Raw genomic sequence first — 16,981 nt, forward strand, 5'->3', positions numbered from 1 at the left:
TTTTTTTTTTTTTTTTTTTTTTTGCGGTACGCGGGCCTCTCAGTGTTGTGGCCTCTCCCGCCGCGGGGCACAGGCTCCGGATGCACAGGCTCAGCGGCCATGGCCCACGGGCCCAGCCGCTCCGCAGCACACGGGATCCTCCCAGACCGCGGCACGAACCCGCATCCCCTGCACCGGCAGGCGGACTCTCAACCACTGCGCCACCAGGGAAGCCCCCACAGTGCATGTTCTTAACTACCATACCCAACTGCGAGCTCAAGAAGTGGCACTCTATATAGTGCTTTAACAACCAAGCTCTTGACCTAGTCCAAAAGTTTTGGAATCTGGAACGGGCAAAGGGACCAAGGGGAGGGTGAGTTCTGAAGAGGCTTCTTTAGGCTATATTCCCTTCACGCTCATCCCCCACTCTGGAAGCCATCAGTGAAAACAGAGGATTCTCTACACCACCAAGAAAACAGAAGAGTCTCTTATAATCTCTCCACCATGATAGTTCCCAGGGGTGGCCAATTCCATCATAAAAATCAATTTAAGTGTTTCTGAAAGATGGCAAGCCATGTCCCATGGATATCCTCCTCTCATGGTGGTCTGTGCACCACCATCTGGTCATCTGATGTCAAATATTACAGACTTAACCCAAATCAGACCTTGATTTCTGAGGTCGCATTTAATACTGCCACAAGATCCACATTATTTACAAATAAATCAACAAATAGTTCAAATTCAGATGGGAATCTATAAGTCTAAGAGCAAGTTTCCAGAACCTTTTTTAGGGAGTAGAGGAGTTGGAGGAGCCATTCAAAACAAGTAATTTTTTATATCACTTTATTTCATATACATGTGATATAATCAAAGCTTACCACTGATTCCACTGCCAACTTCAAGGGTTTTGGATAAACGAAAGCACAATTGAGAGAGTGGAGAATCAGGCTATTTAGAGACTCTCCAACGTTAAATCTTTCAGGATCAGATCCCTGGCACAAAGCCAGGCAAACAAAAGGTACAAACTGACTCACTGGACTAAAAACCCACCCTTCATTAGCCGCAGAGGAAGAATGATGTTTTAAAGTGGTACAGTTATTATTTGGGCTGTGAACAAATACCTCCCCATTAACAGTCCCTCAGAATACTAGTCTGAAAAACCTTGGTGTTACCAAGGAATTTCATTAAATCTGGTGGGGGGTTTTTTGTTAAAAATAATAAAATCATTGTCTTCAATAAAGTGTTGGTTGATACAAGGGAAAAACCAAGAATGCCTTCCCTCTCTTTTGGTTTACACCCTAGGTGAAGGCATGAAAACACAGTCAGCTACAATGCACTCGTGGTTTATTTACAGAGAAACATTCTGGCAAAATTAGCATAACTGGTTAAGTGTTACTTATTTGGAAATCCTGGTGTAGCAGTAATTTAAAAAGAAAAAAACTGCTTTACCAGTTTAAAGAAGTCACGTCAAATTTTCATTTTGAATAAAATTTCAATTGACACAGACAACTTGAGCTGGACTATTAAAACAACCAAACAGCAGAGGAGACATTTAATGAATAAACTCCCCTGTTAACACTTTGTCTACATGGATTTTTCCAGAGGTACTGTGTTCTGGCTACATGAGGCTGGCTTTGTTTCTTTCAATAAATTAGAGAAGGGCAAAAGGTGGGGAGGGGAATGTGACAATCACACTTAATCCACACCAGGCCGCCATATGTCACTTTTGTCCTTTGCTGGTTCATTGATTATTCATGAATTCACTACCTGAAAAATGCTATATTTATCTTTACAGCCACAAAGCTGTCAATTCAGTTCCAAGTATGCCTGCCTTTGTTTTCAGTGAAATGCACACTTTGGGAGAAGGCGGCCTTTTGTATGACACTGCCCTATGCTATAAAACAGGTATAAAAAAAAAATCTGATATAATATAGGTGAGTTTCAATGTTGATACTGACCTGAACATTGTTATTATTTTGTAATGACTGTTAGATCAAAAGAAAATGAAGCAGTCTCGGCTTTTAGAGCCTTTGGCCTCTCAAGATTTCCAGAGAGGCCCTAAATCCTACTCCCTACTGTATTTTGTTATCAATGGTCTTACTGTTTCCATTTCTTTTCTTCTTTTATACCTGCTTGTTTCTGGTAAGTATCCTCTGCTATTATGTTACCTGCTCAAAGCTACCTGAGTTCCAACCACTGCTTCTCTGGGATGCATTACATCAGTTCTAGCTCAGAATCTGCCTGAAAGTTTCCTTTTCCCACATACAGTCATTGCCTTGAAGGATTCCACAGGTCATTTAAATTCCAACTTGTTTGCCAGCACATAGAGGAGACATACTTTTAGAAAGGCAAAGAGACACTCAGCTTTCAACACTACCTACCAGACAAGAAGACGGGGAAGATAAGCTTGCCTAAAGACATTTTAAATGCTTCCCTGATGGCTTCAAGCTTAAAAGTACTACCACAAATCCATCATCTTTGTCCTGAGGGAGAAAGTCAGAGGGAGAAAATAGATTAAAACTATACTTGCATCCTAAAAATTCTGTGAACAGCTTGAAGGATAAAAAAGCAAAGTGAAATCTACACTCCCAAATTACTGTCATTTTAAAGTTTTGTGATAAAAGCCAAAAATGTAAATTGAATTTAATTTTCCCTAGGTGTGCTCAACAACAATTTTGACATGAAATGTCAAACATGTGATAAAGGTTCTTTAACAGTTAGTGACTGAGGGTAAAGACCTAATCCAAAGAGAAAAACAGCACTTCATAAATAGTTCCAACAGATCGTGCATTCTTCCATGTTTTATTTCAATTAATCTTTTGAGGATACCTAAAAGTCTCTTTCTAATTCAAGAATGTGATTAAGACCTGCACCTCCATTAACAGGAAAATGAGGCAGAAGGAGCCTTAATACTTCAGAACTCCAATATGATGTAAGACTAAGTCATCAAATTCCTAACATGATTAACTTATGAGATCAATGTTCATGTCTAAAAAAGCAAAAGAAAAAAAAGATTCAAACACAGCTTGACTGTTTTCATGTTTTAAAAAATAATTTAATCACAGAGATTTATTCATGTTAGTGCCTAATTGTTTTATAGGACTGTCTACCTTCAGAAGCCCCTAACCTGTTTGTTCTTTACCAAATGCATCACTCCTTGTTCAGTCATCCAGGATCGAAACCTGGGCCTCTTCTGTCACCCTGCTTTCATTAGTCAGGATTAAGTTCAACCACATACAACGTGAGCAAAAACAAACAATCAGACAAAGCCATCAGCTTACACAAGACAAAAAGTAATTGTATTCTGACAAAAAAAGACGCCCAGATGTAGTCAGGCCAGTGTATTCTAGTTCACAGCGCCGGGCCCTTTCCCTCTTGATGACGTGCCGTTCTCAGCATGTGCCCTACCCTTCAAGGTGCAAGATGGCTGCTTGAGTGCCTGCTATCGCATGCCCCTAACAGCCAGTAGGAAAGAGGGGAAGGAGGGCTCAATCCTTTCAATAACACTTTCTAGAAGTTCCACACAGCACTTCCATTTTCATCTCACTAGGCTGAATTTAGTGATAGTCACATCTAGCTACAAAAAGACTTGAAAATGCAATCTTTTCATTGGGCAACAATATATCCAACTGAAAATTAGGGTTCTGTTATACAAAGAAAGAAGGAAATGTTTGCCAGAATGAGCACGGTCACAGTCTCCAGGATTCTTCTCTCTTACTCCCCACATCCAGTCCTCTCAGCTCACCACCGTTACTTAGCTAAGTCAACCCTATCAGCATGGTTGTAATTCACCTTATCATCATCTCTGCCTGAACTATAACATCCTAACTGATCTCCCTGAGCCAGGTGGAAATCAGCTATTCCATTTGGTCACAGAAACTAAAGAAAAGCGTGGGAAGAGACATGTGAGTGGGAGGCACCATCACTTCTCCTTCAGGCTCATACAAGCCACCCTGGCAAAGGAGGAACTCTGCTCTTCCATGCAAACGTATTAAGGTCCCTAGGGAAAGACAGAGAGACTGACTGCAATCTAGTGTCTGTGTGATTGTGGAGAATCTTGCTGGGGTTCAGTGGTTAGAGATGAGGGTCTTCACAGAGCAGGAAATCATCTGTACCTCAAAAAACACTTCTCCGTGGGCAGAATCAAAAAATTATCAACAGAATTCTATACTCAACACAAATATTTTCCACAAATGAAGGCAAAATAAATACTTTTGCAGACAAATAAAAGCTGACAGAATTCACTGAAAGCAGACTTGCACTATGAGAAATTTTTTTAATTGAAATATATTTGACATATAACATTGTGTAAATTTAAGGTGTACAACAACATGTTGATTTAATATTCATATTTGGAATACGACTGCCTTTGTAGCAATAATCAGTACCTCCATCACATTACATAATTATCATTTCTTTTTAGTGGTTGGAATAATTAAGTTGTCTCTTAGCAAGTTTGATGATTATAATACAATATTATCTATATTCTCTGTACTGCACATTAATTCTATAGGACTTATTTACTACTTGGTGCAAGTTTGTCACCTTAAACAACATCTGTCCTATCACCCCTACCTTCCATCCTCTGGTAACCACCATTTCACTGTTTTTATGAGTTTGGCTTTCCTAGATTCTTCGTATAAGTGATATCATATAGTATTTGTCTTTCTCTGACTTATCTCACTAGAAATATTAAAGTTCTTCCGGAAGAAGGAAAATATCAAATGGAAATTTGGAACTACAAAAATAGAGGCCTACAACGTAAAATACATGGCTAATTGTTAAGGACATTTTTGTCTCATTTTTAATCTTTTTAAAGGTTAATTGAAGTGACATCAGCAAGATGGCAGAATAGGAGTTTTCTACGGTCTTTTCCCCAAAGACCAATGATTAAGACGATCACCTACCGAGAAGAGTGCTTTTGTGCAACTGCAGAGTCCAGCAGAGAAGTTCCAGCACGCTACGGGAGCAAAAACAGCAGAGATTAGATGCAGTGAAGAAGGTAAAAGGAACATATTACCCCCTCCCCAAGGTGGTGCGGCTCAGTGCCTCTCGCCAACAATTTCTCCCACCAGGGAAAGTGAGAGCATGTGAGTGCGTGCCCAGCTCCCCCAGCTGTACAAGGTGCTGCCAAAGGGGCCCACTTCTTTCCTGCCCCATCCAGGGCACTGAGGTGAGCTGAACAACGACGGTCAGGGAGGGGCTGAGAGAACAGCTGCCAGAGCCGGGAATGGGTCAAAGGGACATGGATCCTATTAACCATTTCGAGGACAGCATCAGGAAGCCCACCCGAGTTGCTGGGGATACCTCCCCTGCACTTCCCCATCTGTGCACCTCACTCACACATACTCCCACCCAGTGGCAGGCTCCCCATGCGTACCCCCCTGCCCCACACTTCCAGTGAAGGGATGTGTTCAAAGCTCGGTATGCAAATAAAACTGTGTTTAAAGAGATGTAAATACAATGGAATGTTATTGAGCCATAAAAAAACAAGGAAATCCTAGCATTTGCAACAACCTGGACAAACCTGGAGGACATTATGCTAAGTGAGATAAGCCAGACAGAGAAACAAATATACTGCCTGATCCCACCAATATGGAGAATCTTAAAAGGAAGTTGAACGCACAGAAACCGAGTAGAAGGGTGGTTGCCAGGGGCTGGGGTGGGATGGGGAAATGGGGAGAGGTTGGTCAAAGGGTACAAATGTTTAGCTGTTAGATTAATAAATCCTGAGGATCTATGTACAGCATGACTACAGCAAACACAGCACAATGTACAGTATGGTGGCTATATTCTGGTATTATATAACTGAAATTTGCTAAAAGAGTCGATCTTAAGGGTTGTCACACACACACACACAAAAAGTGAGGTAATGGTTGTGTCAACTTGATTGTGGAAATACTTTCACAATCTATACAAATATCAAATCATCACGTTGTACACTTTAAATATGACAGTTTTGTCAATTATAAGGCTGGAAAAAATTGGCTGTTTAAAGCAAACTTGATAATAATAAAGTATGTGGGTTTATAACATGCAGAAATAAAATATATGATAAAAATAGCACAAGATGAGAGTGCAGAATGGAAGTATATTGTTGTAAGATTCTTGTGTGAAATGGTATATATATTACTTAAAGGTAAATTAATAAAGTTAGATATATAAACCCTAGAGTAACTACTAAAAATAATAAAACAAAAGGTATAGCTATCAGCCAATAATGGAGATAAAATGGAATCACAAAAAAAATACTCTATTAATCCAAAAGAAAGTAGAAAAACATGAAGAAAGAGGAACAAGTATGAGACACGTAGAAAACAGAGAGCAAGACGGCAGATTTAAACTTGATCATATTGAAAATAAATGTAAACTGTCTAAACACTATGCTTAAAAGGCAGAGATTATCATAATGGATAAAAGAAAAAAAGCAAGACTCAATGATATACCATCTGCAAGAATTAGTTGGTCAATGACACTAATGTTCCTAAGGTCTACAAAAATATAAAATAGCCTCTTCCCTATACCTGGGAAATTACTGGATAGTGCAGGAAGGAGGGCCCAGAAAGGTCCTCACTTCACAGTGGGTCAAGAAATTTTGCGTCAATAAAAAATTTCGCTGCCAGGGAGTGAACAAATGCAGAAAGTCAGAATTACGGATTCTGCCTTTCTGGCAGCCCTAACATAGAATGTGCTGAGAAGACAGACACTTTGGGTGAATTCAAGCCTCCCAGCCACATGGAGAATAACATTAATTTGAAAAGGCTGGGGGAGTCAGTTGTCCTAATTCATATCACACTGACCCCCTGAGGCTTCTGCAAAATCAAGCCCCCAATACCAATTAACTCTACAACAGTCATTGTGCAATGCGGAAAAACTTGGTGCTGTACCCAGTCAAGGATTACAACATTTGCAGGAGCTAACAGACATGTTGGCTACATCCTGGCAAGTAGGGCTATCAAACATGCACGTCAGCCTGCTGAGCAAGTCAGCCCAATAAAATAGGTAACCAGGCAATGGCCCAGCATTTTCCTCCTCTGTGAAGTAGAAGCAAGATATACATTTCACTCGGTCTCTTTCATAAATAGGAAGCTATGAGCAACTGCATTTTTTGCCATACAGGTAATTTCCCTGATAAGCATTACAAAGTGACAAAAAAAAATTTCTTAAGAGTTAGGGCAGGGCGGTTAGCACTACTGGATCAGCCTGAGCTTGAATTCCTGGAAAGTAGCAGACAACAACAGAATAGTTTCAAAATTTTACATAGCCTCTTAACACGGGTTGTGGTTTTTAAAGCCAATGAGCAAATACTGAGGAGGTGTGTCTTAAGGATAGTCAGAGCCGAGTGAGAGTAGACAGTCTTACAGTGGGTTGTTTTACCCAAGGATCTAGGTGACAAACATGGAGCCAGGATTCATAAGGGAAATCAAGGCAGCCAATGAAATAATCAGGTGATGAGGGAAGCGGGAAAGCCAAGTGGGTGACTTTTTCTGAGGAGCGGTATAAATGCTTGCATTCATTTTCTATGGCTATTGTAACAAATTACCACAAACTTAGTGGCCTAAAATAACACAAATTTATTATCTTACAGTTCTGTTAATCAGAAGTCTAACGCAGATCTCACTGGGCTAAGATACATCTTTTTGGGGGGCTATATGGAAGAATTTGTTTCTTTGCTTTTTCCATCTTGTAGAGGTCGTCCTCCTTCCTTGACTGGGGCCCCTCCCTCCAACTTCAAAGCTAGCAACAGCAGGCCTAGACCTTCTCACACTGCCATCTCTGGTTCTCTCTTCCAATTCCCTCTTCCACTTTTAGGGACCCATGATTACAGTGGGATCCCCAAATTAATCCAGGATAATCTCCATATTTTAAGGTCAGGTGAATAGCAATCTTAACTCCCCTTTACCATGTAACCTACCATATTCAGAGGTTCCAAGGTCTGAATGTGAACATACTGGCAGGGGTGGGGGGATGGCGACCACATTACTCTGCCTACCACAGCGCTGCCAGCAGCTTTCCATAGGGACGTCTCTACTGATTTCCATGAATAAAGCAATGCTGTTTAAAGAGGGGAAACAGCACAGATTCGGGGAAATACAGGTAGCCATTGTGATTCCAAGTCTGTGATTCTGTAGATCTTCAGGAAGAGGTGTGGACAAGGCTGCCAAGAAAGCATCAACAGTACTGCAGACTGGACTGGCTCTGTATAGAGCGGCTGGGAAACTTAGTGCCACTAAGAAGCACAAAGACACAAAAAAGGGGGGGGGGGGGGTTAGGAGAGGGTCAGGGTTTGAGTCCAAGATGTGGTACTAACTGCAAGATCTTACTTAGGCAAGTCACTTAACTGCTGTGTCCTACTTTTCTCTTCTGCAAAATGAAAAAGTTGATTTAAATTATCTTCTAAAGTCTCTTCCAAGTCAAAGTGCTATGATGTAATGTAATAGGGGAGAAAGGAAATAAAGAGACCAGAAGTTTACTCTCCTTAAATTTAAAACCAGGGCTTAGCATTTCATCTTCCCATGGGAATGGAGAATAGCAGACTTTTTTATTTTGAAGTCAAATAAATGATACCTTGTAAACACTAAGTATGTGGGAAAATCTGACTCTCTATAGCATCAGTTCTTAAATTTTTGACTAATCCATGTAAATTTAAAAAGCCAACAGACGACGTATTTTGATGATTCTAATAATTAAAATATATAAAATGATAATATTATACCATTAGGAAAAGAAAGAAAATCTTAGGTTAACCAATCTTTGGTGCTGGGGAGGAAGGATTGGGAACAGTGGAGGAACCAGTTCCTAGGAAGCAGGAAGTATCATTCAGGACAAATTATAAGTTATGAAACTGGTAACTAACATATTAATAAACACCTAGAACACAACCTTGAAAACAAAAAAAATAATCAAATGCCCAGTCTACATGATTTCAGAATACTAATTTTAAAAAGATAAAGTATTGAAATATCCTATGTAGTTTATCCTTATTACACAAGAATATTGCCCCATGATATGTGAATACTTACTGATTGTAGCAATTCTCAGGTATTCAATATAACTTAATGTCCAGAAACAATACCTAGGCTTTTTGCCAGAAAGAACTGATTATAATCATTAAAATCCTACACAAATGTACCAGAGGAATACAGAAAAGTATAAAGAATTACAGGTAACCTAAAAGTAAAGGAATATCTCCTCTAAAATAATAATCCAGATATCCACTTTTTGGCCTCAATTAACACTTACATAAATAATAGTAAGGTAGGCTTTGGGAATTCAGAAATAAATCTATCTGGGTAATTTATACAGTGAGGAGAGAGCTACAGGGTTTGTATATGACTGCCTGTTCTAAATGGTGAATGTGTAAAAGAAAGCTATGTGGAGCCAGCAGTCTAAGGACATCATAGCTGGAATCAGGGCTACAGTATTTACAGAGTGATCATGGGAGGAAAGTTGTGGTTCTGGTGACAATGAATTAAACATTTGGAAACCTAAGCCCCAGTCCCCATATTTTCTAAAGGCCTAGGTTTGCTCACCTGTAAAATAACAAGGTTCTAGTATTTGAGAGGATAACAGCTATTTTTCACATTTACTGAGGGCAAATATTAAGAAGCAGGCGTACACTGTCAAATGAACGCCTTACGATGGATAAGGGAATAATTTTACATTAGAAAGTTTTGTTAAATATTGCAACATGCCATCAAAAGAGCCTGTAAAATGATTTTTTGTTTAATAGTAAACTTTACTTCTAGAGCAGTTTTAGGTTCACAGGAAAGTTGGGCAGGAAGTACAGAGAGCTCCCATGTATCCCCTGCCCCCATACACACAGCCTTCCCCATTATCAACATCCTGAACCAGAGTGGGACACTGATTACAATCAATAAACCTACAGTGACACATTGTCATCATCCAAAGTCCATAGTTTGCATCAGGGTTCACTCTTGGCGTTAACATTCTATAGGTTTTGACAAACGTATTAACAACATGTATCCACCATTACAGTATCATAGAAAACAGTGTCACTGCCCTAAAAGTCCTCTTGATTTTGCCCATTCATCCCTCCCTCCCTGCCAACCCCTGGCAACCACTGATCTTTCTACTCAAATTACCTTGTTTTAAGGTCAAAGGCTTTCCTAGGACAAAGGTGGGAAGACTTTCTATATGGCCATTCAACATCCTAAGCTGTCTTTACTCACTGTCATACAATGTCACAGAGCACCTGAGCTTTGTCACTATTGTAACAGTACAGTATAAGGAAACTCCCAGGAGAATGAAAATATTTCACGCAAGAAATTTAATATTAGTAAGTTATTGGTACATTAATTATAACAATATTCTGATATTGTACTCCTCTAAACTTCAAAGAATTTTAGAGAATGTGGTACAAGGTGACTAGAGTTGAAAGCAAGCAAGCAGTATTTTTGTCCTTACCATTTTTTCCCAGTGGTCTTTAATATTTATGATGTTATTTTCAATCTTTATTTTTCAACAGATGCTAAAGGTATAGCTAAAATAAAAGAAACTGGCATTTCCTGCTCCTGATAGTAATTAAAAGGCTTCATCATAATGCCCTACCAGCTTCTGCTTCCCAGCTTTCCGTCAAGAAATGAAAAATTAAGTTCACTGTGTGATCAAAACTCCAGCTTTTATAATTTTTTTTTTTAACAGCAGTGGTCAAAGTACTGGAAATCAACACCTGCCAAAAAGCAGAACCTGGCAATTTACATCCATGAGACATACGCCACAGTTAAGCAAAACCACGGGGGCCATTCCTCAGAGCTCTTGCCTGACTCAAGCCTGACTTAGGGCTTGACTAAGGGCTGTTTTGCAAGCCCTAACCCCAGACTCAGAACCACAGTCAGGCAGGTACGGAAGACCCAAACTGCCCTGGATAACCGGGTGAGGCCCTCGTCACCTAGAGCACGTTTCCACTTGCCAAAAGAGCTCATTTCCAGTCAGACGGGGGGATAGAGCTGATGAGAGAGAAGGCAGAAAAGACCATGGTCTCTTACGGGTCTCCAACTACAATACACTGCCAGGAGGCCAGTTTTCATATGAAGTGTTATCTTGGATTTTCAAGCCATCTTCTATGTATCATGTATCATTTTGGTTCACCATATAACCTAAGGTGAGTACACTTTGATATGAAATCTTGTTGTTCAAGGCAGGCAGCGTAAGATCTGATTTTTTTTTAATTTATTTATTTTTGGCTGTGTTGGGTCTTCGTTGCTGCGCGCGGGCTTTCTCTAGTTGCAGCGAGCGGGAGCTACTCTTCATTGCAGCGCGCGGGCTTCCCATTGTCGTGGTTTCTCTTGTTGCAGAGCATGGGCTCTAGGCACGCAGTCTTCAGTAGTGGCTCGCAGGCTCTAGAGCACAGGCTCAGTAGTTGTGGCGCACGGGCTTAGTTGCTCCGTGGCATGTGGGATCTTCCCAGACCAGAGATCGAACCCATGTCCCCTGCATTGGCAGGCGGATTCTTAACCACTGTGCCACCAGGGAAGCCCAAGATCTGGTTTTTAAAATTCAAATCTTCCCTAGCAGAGGGGACAGTGACTAGAATGGGTGGGGGAACAAGTGTGGCTTCTGGATGGCTAGTAACGTTCTGTTTCCTGATTTGGGTGCTCATTAGACAATGTGTGCAGGTGCGTACTTTTATCAGTATTCATGAAATACTTCAATAACAAGCTCAAACCAAAACAAAAATCAACCATTCAGCAATAGAAACAGAGAGTAATAGGTAAGAATAGGCAATTCACAGAAACTCAAAAGGCCAATAAACTCTGAAAAGAAGTCCCACCCCTCTCGAACTCCAGAATCCTTTCCCTAATGCCCTCAAAAACACCTCTATCATCCCCAATTACTCAACCTTTTCTCAGACATTCCTGCTTGGGACACAACCCTGGCTGCACATACAACCACCTGGGAGTTTTAAAAAATTACCTAAGCCTGAGCTCCACCTCAGACTATCTGAGTCAGAATCTCCAGGGGCTGGGACCCAGGAAATGGTATGTTTACAAGCCCTCCCTGGTGATTTAAATGTGCAACCAGGGTTGAAAGCCACTGCCAACTGAAACCTGGCTCTCCCTGCAGCCCTCTTCAGTCCAGCTGTCTTTATTCTCACACTCCTCCCCCCACTAGGCTGGAGGCAAGAGAGATGCTCTTATTTCTCATTGCCACTTCCAAACCACCGTCACACCTGCTCCCTAAGATTCCAGCTTTCAATCTCACATTATCAGACCACACCATCCCTAATTCTCCTGTTGCGGTCATCAACGTGACACCCCCAACCTCACTCCCTAATGGTTTTACCTCGTGGCTGTGATACTCTCTCCAACACTGTTCTTATCAAAATGCGTAACTTAAGAAATCAAAAAATACCTTGAGACAAAAGAAAATGGAAAAACAACATAGCAAAACGTATGGGATGTAAAAAGAAATGAAATTGAGTTATTTGTAGTGAGGTGGACGGACCTAGAGTCTGTCATACAGAGTGAAGTAAGTCAGAAAGAGAAACACAAATACTGTATGCTAACACATATATATGGAATCTAAAAAAGAACTGGTTCTGATGAACCTAGGAGCAGGTCAGGAATAAAGACACAGACGTAGAAAATGGACTTGAGGACACGGGGAGGGGAAAGGGTAAGCTGGGATGAAGTGAGAGAGTGGCATGGACGTATATACACTACCACATGTAAAACAGATAGCTAGTGGGAAGCAGCCGCATAGCACAGGGAGATCAGCTTGGTGCTCTGTGACCACCTACAGGGGTGGGATAGGGAGGGTGGAAGGGAGACCCAAGAGGGAGGGGATATGGGGATATATGTATATGTAGAGCTGATTCACTTTGTTATACAGCAGAAACTAACACACCATTTTAAAGCAATTATACTCCAATAAAGATGTTAAAAACAAACAAAAAACAAACAAAACTTAAATGCCTACATGAAGAAACAAGAAAAATCTCAAATGAACCTTACATTACACCTCAAGGAACTAGAAAGGAAAGAACAAACGAAGCCCAAAGTTTATAGAAGGAAAGAAATAAAGATTAGAGCAGAAATAAATGAAATAAAGACTAAAAAGACAATGGAAAAGATCAATGAACTAAGAGCTGGTTCTTTGAAAAGATAAAATGGACAAACCTTTAGCTAGACGCATCAAGAAAAAAAAAAAACCTTTAGCTAGACTCATCAAGAAAAAAAACAAAAAGAAAGGATTCAAAGTCCAAAATGAAAGGGGAAACGTTACAATCAATACCACAGAAATACAAAGGATCATAAGAGACTACCATGAACAATTATATGCCAACAAATTTGACAACCTAGAAGAAATGGATAAATTCCTAGAAACAAAATGATGATTTAATTATCTGCACAGATGATCCCTGACATCCTCCTCTCCTCTCAGAATCTGGTCCTTCACTTGACTACAGCTATTCATTCACACAGTCATACCCTAGAACTTGTCGTAGCCAATAACTTGACCCCCTCCACAATCTCAATTTCCAGCATCCTACTCTCCAGCCACCCCCTCATTTTTTTCAGCTCACCTCCTCAAATATCTTTACTCCCGTACTTTTTTTAATACAAATTTATTCATTTATTTTTGGCTGCATTGGGTCTTTGTTGCTGTGCGCGGGGTTTCTCTAGCTGCAGCGAGCGGGGGCTACTCTTCGTTGCGGTGCGGCGGGCTTCTCGTTGCAGTGGCTTCTCTTGTTGTGGAGCATGGGCTCTAGGCACACGGGCTTCAGGAGTTGTGGCACACAGGCTCAGTAGTTGTGGCACACGGGCTTAGTTGCTCCACAGCATGTGGGATCTTCCTGGACCGGGGATCAAACCCGTGTCCCCTGCATTGGCAGGCAGATTCTTAACCACTGTGCCACCAGGGAAATTCCTTTACTCCAGTATTTTAAATCCCAGTTCTACAATCCATTGATCCTACCACCTTTTACTGTCCCCTTCACGCAACCTACAGTCCGTGGTCCATCATTACAATCCCACTCTTTTGAACACACCCTCAACTATCTTGACCCCTCTTCCTCTATCATTATCACCAGGCAAACCCCAATCCTAGATAAATCCTACCTCCACCTTATCTGCACAGGTGAATTGTTTAACTCTGCTGACTGACCTCACTATATACCAATGACCACTGACTCCAAGTGGGCCATGCTGCAGCCTTGTAATCATAGACAATTTCTCTATTGTCCTGAATGATTAGATCACACCTTTTCCTCTCATCTCACTTCTACACCTCCTTCCCCCTCCCAGGCTTCTTAATTCACTGAGAAAATAAAAGCAGTCAGAATCTATCCGTTTACCTACATTTGTGCCAAAGTACTCTTGCCTTCCCTTTGCCACCACGGATGTGCTCCTATTAAAACCAGTCCCTCCACTGTATGCTAGATCCCATCTCCTTTCATCTGCTCAACCTCATTCCAGCAATTCTCCCCTCTCTCATACATCATCAATTTCTCCCTCTTCACTGTATCACTCATATCAGCATCAAACACGCTATAATAGCCCCTATCTTTGAAAAAACTTTCTTAATCCCGTGTCTTCTTCTAGCAACAGTCCCATTTCTCTACTCTGCCGTGGAGAGAAATTCTTCAAAAGAGGTGTCTAGTTTTGCTATCTCCAAATCCTGTCTTCCCATTCTCTGAGGGTAAAGCAACCTAGTGTTTTTTTTTGTTTTTTTGGGTTTTTTTGTGGCTGCGTTGGGTCTTCATTGCTGTGCACAGGCTTTCTCTAGTTGCAGCGGGCAGGGGTTACTCTTTCGTTGCAGCACACAGGCTTCTCATTGCAGTGGCTTCTCTCGTTCCCAAGCACAGGCTCTAGGCGCACGGGCTTCAGTAGTTGTGGCATGCAGGCTCAGTAGTTGTGGCTCACGGGCTCTAGAGCACAGGCTCAGTAGTTGTGGTGCATGGGCTTAGCTGCTCCGTGGCATGTGGGATCTCCCCAGACCAGGATTTGAACCTGTGTGCCCTGCACTGGCAGGCAGATTCTCAACCACTGCGCCACCAGGAAAGCCCCACCAACCTAGTCTTTATCTCCTCACTACTCCACAGAAAAAGCTCCTGTGAAAGTCTTTAATGACCTCCATATTGTTAAAACCAAAGGTCAAGTCTCAGCACTCACCTTACTTGATCTATCAGAGCATATCTGACATCACCAACCAATCCTTCTTTGAAACAGATTCCAAACTAGGCTTCTAGGGCACTACTTGCTCTGGTTCTCCTCCTCCCAACCGAGCACTCATTTTCAGTCTCTCTTGTTGGTAAGCGTCATCTTTCTGACCTCTGAACATTGGGCTGACCCAGGGATCTTCTCGGACTTCTTTTCTATCTCCACATTCATCCCTTCATCCAATCTCACAGCTTAAACCCCTCCTCTATGCTGACATCCTTGCCTCTAGCTCAGACTTCTTCATATTCCAGACTCGTGTGTCTACCTTCCTCATCAACATCTTAACCTAAATGCTAAGGAGGCATCTAGAACTTGCTTGCCCAAAATCAAACTCCTGAATTGTCTCTTCTCCCCAAACCTCATTCTCCCAGGAATCTCTTTCAATGAATGGCAACTCTAACCTTCCCACTGTCCTGGCCAAAAACTTTCGTACATTTTCTCTCACATCCCACATATAAAATATCGGCATACCTTGCTGACTCTGCTTACAAATATATCCAGACTGTGAACACTTTTCATCACCTTCATCTCTACCCTGGACTAAGTCACCATCATCTTGCTTGAATTATAACGACTCTGTAATTAGTCTCCTTGTTTCTCCCATTAGCCTCTCTTACAGTCTCCTCTCAGCACCACAACACTCTATGATCCTTTTAAAGCCTAAATGAGATGATGTCTCTCCTCTGTTCAAAATCCTCACACTTCAGATGGTAATCACATTCAAGGTAAAAGACAAAGTCTCCATAATGGCCTATGAGGCTCACTATTCATTCTCTCACCTCACCTCCTACCACCCCCTTGCTTACTCTATTTCAGCTGCCCTGGCTTCCTTGTGATTCTGTGAACATGTCACACACAAGGATCTTCTCATTTGTTATCCTCTCTGCCTGGAATGTTCTTCCTCCAGTGATCCACAAGGTACTTGCTCTCTTCTCTCTCTCCACAGCACTTATTACCATCTAAGATACTGTGTATTTTCCTGTCTATTCATTTTCTGCCTCCATTTACTAGAATGTGAGCACACGGGACTTAGCAGTACTCAGTTCATCCGTTGTGTGAATGAATGGTACTTATGCTCATTAATAATTAGTAAAGTGCAAATTAGAGCAATATGAAAAGTCATTACCTACCGATCATATGCCAAGAATTTAAGTCTGATAAAACCAAGAATGACTGGAGCATGGAACAGAAACTTTTATACACCAGTGGTGGGAGTATAATGCAAGTACTTTAAAGAACAATTTGGCAATATCTAGTAAAGCTGAAGATGCACACACCCTTCAACCCAGCAATTACACTTCTATGTATATATCCTAGACCCTAGGGCCCGTAGCAACTCTCTTACAAGTGCACAAGAGGATCTCTGCAAGAATACTCACTTCCATGTTGTTTGTAAATGCAAAACAACCAGAAATCTAAATACCTACCAACAGGAAATGTATAAATTATAATAGATACATATAACAGAGTACTATATAACAGCTAAATGATTAATGACCAACCTACAAATATCAACATGCTTGTTAATATGCTGAACGAATGAAAAGCAACTTGCAGAATGGTAAGTATTATAGTATGATGCTATGTGTGTGTGTATATGTATGTGTGTGTGTGTATATATATATACACACACACACATACATATACACACACACATATAATTGAATATATGTAATTGAAAACACAGAAAATGAACCAATCTTGTATGTAACTATACTTCTATATAATAATATATATCAGGACAGTGGTTACCTGTGAGGAGGAAGGGAAAAAGAGAGAAAAACAGAATCAGGGAGGATTATACAGGGTGCTTCAAC

General features: G+C 41.0%; 1 protein-coding gene across 5 annotated transcripts in view; it reads right to left on the reverse strand.

The window, feature by feature from the left end:
• COA1 (cytochrome c oxidase assembly factor 1) overlaps positions 1 to 16,981 on the reverse strand; it is a 102,113-nt gene that overhangs the window by 50,767 nt on the left and 34,365 nt on the right. For all 5 annotated transcript variants that reach the window (XM_027124002.1, XM_027123999.1, XM_027123990.1 and 2 more), the window contains exon 2: positions 4,887 to 4,939. Coding sequence is in view for 3 of the 5 variants with exons in the window: in XM_027123990.1 (XP_026979791.1) it covers positions 4,887 to 4,939 (53 nt within the window). In the remaining 2 variants the exon portion in view is untranslated. The remainder of the gene's footprint in view (positions 1 to 4,886; positions 4,940 to 16,981) is intronic.

The sequence above is a fragment of the Aethalodelphis obliquidens genome, unplaced genomic scaffold, assembly GCF_003676395.1.
Source record: "Aethalodelphis obliquidens isolate GAN/ISIS:26980383/991018 unplaced genomic scaffold, ASM367639v1 scaffold27, whole genome shotgun sequence".
Lineage (NCBI taxonomy): Eukaryota > Metazoa > Chordata > Mammalia > Artiodactyla > Delphinidae > Aethalodelphis > Aethalodelphis obliquidens.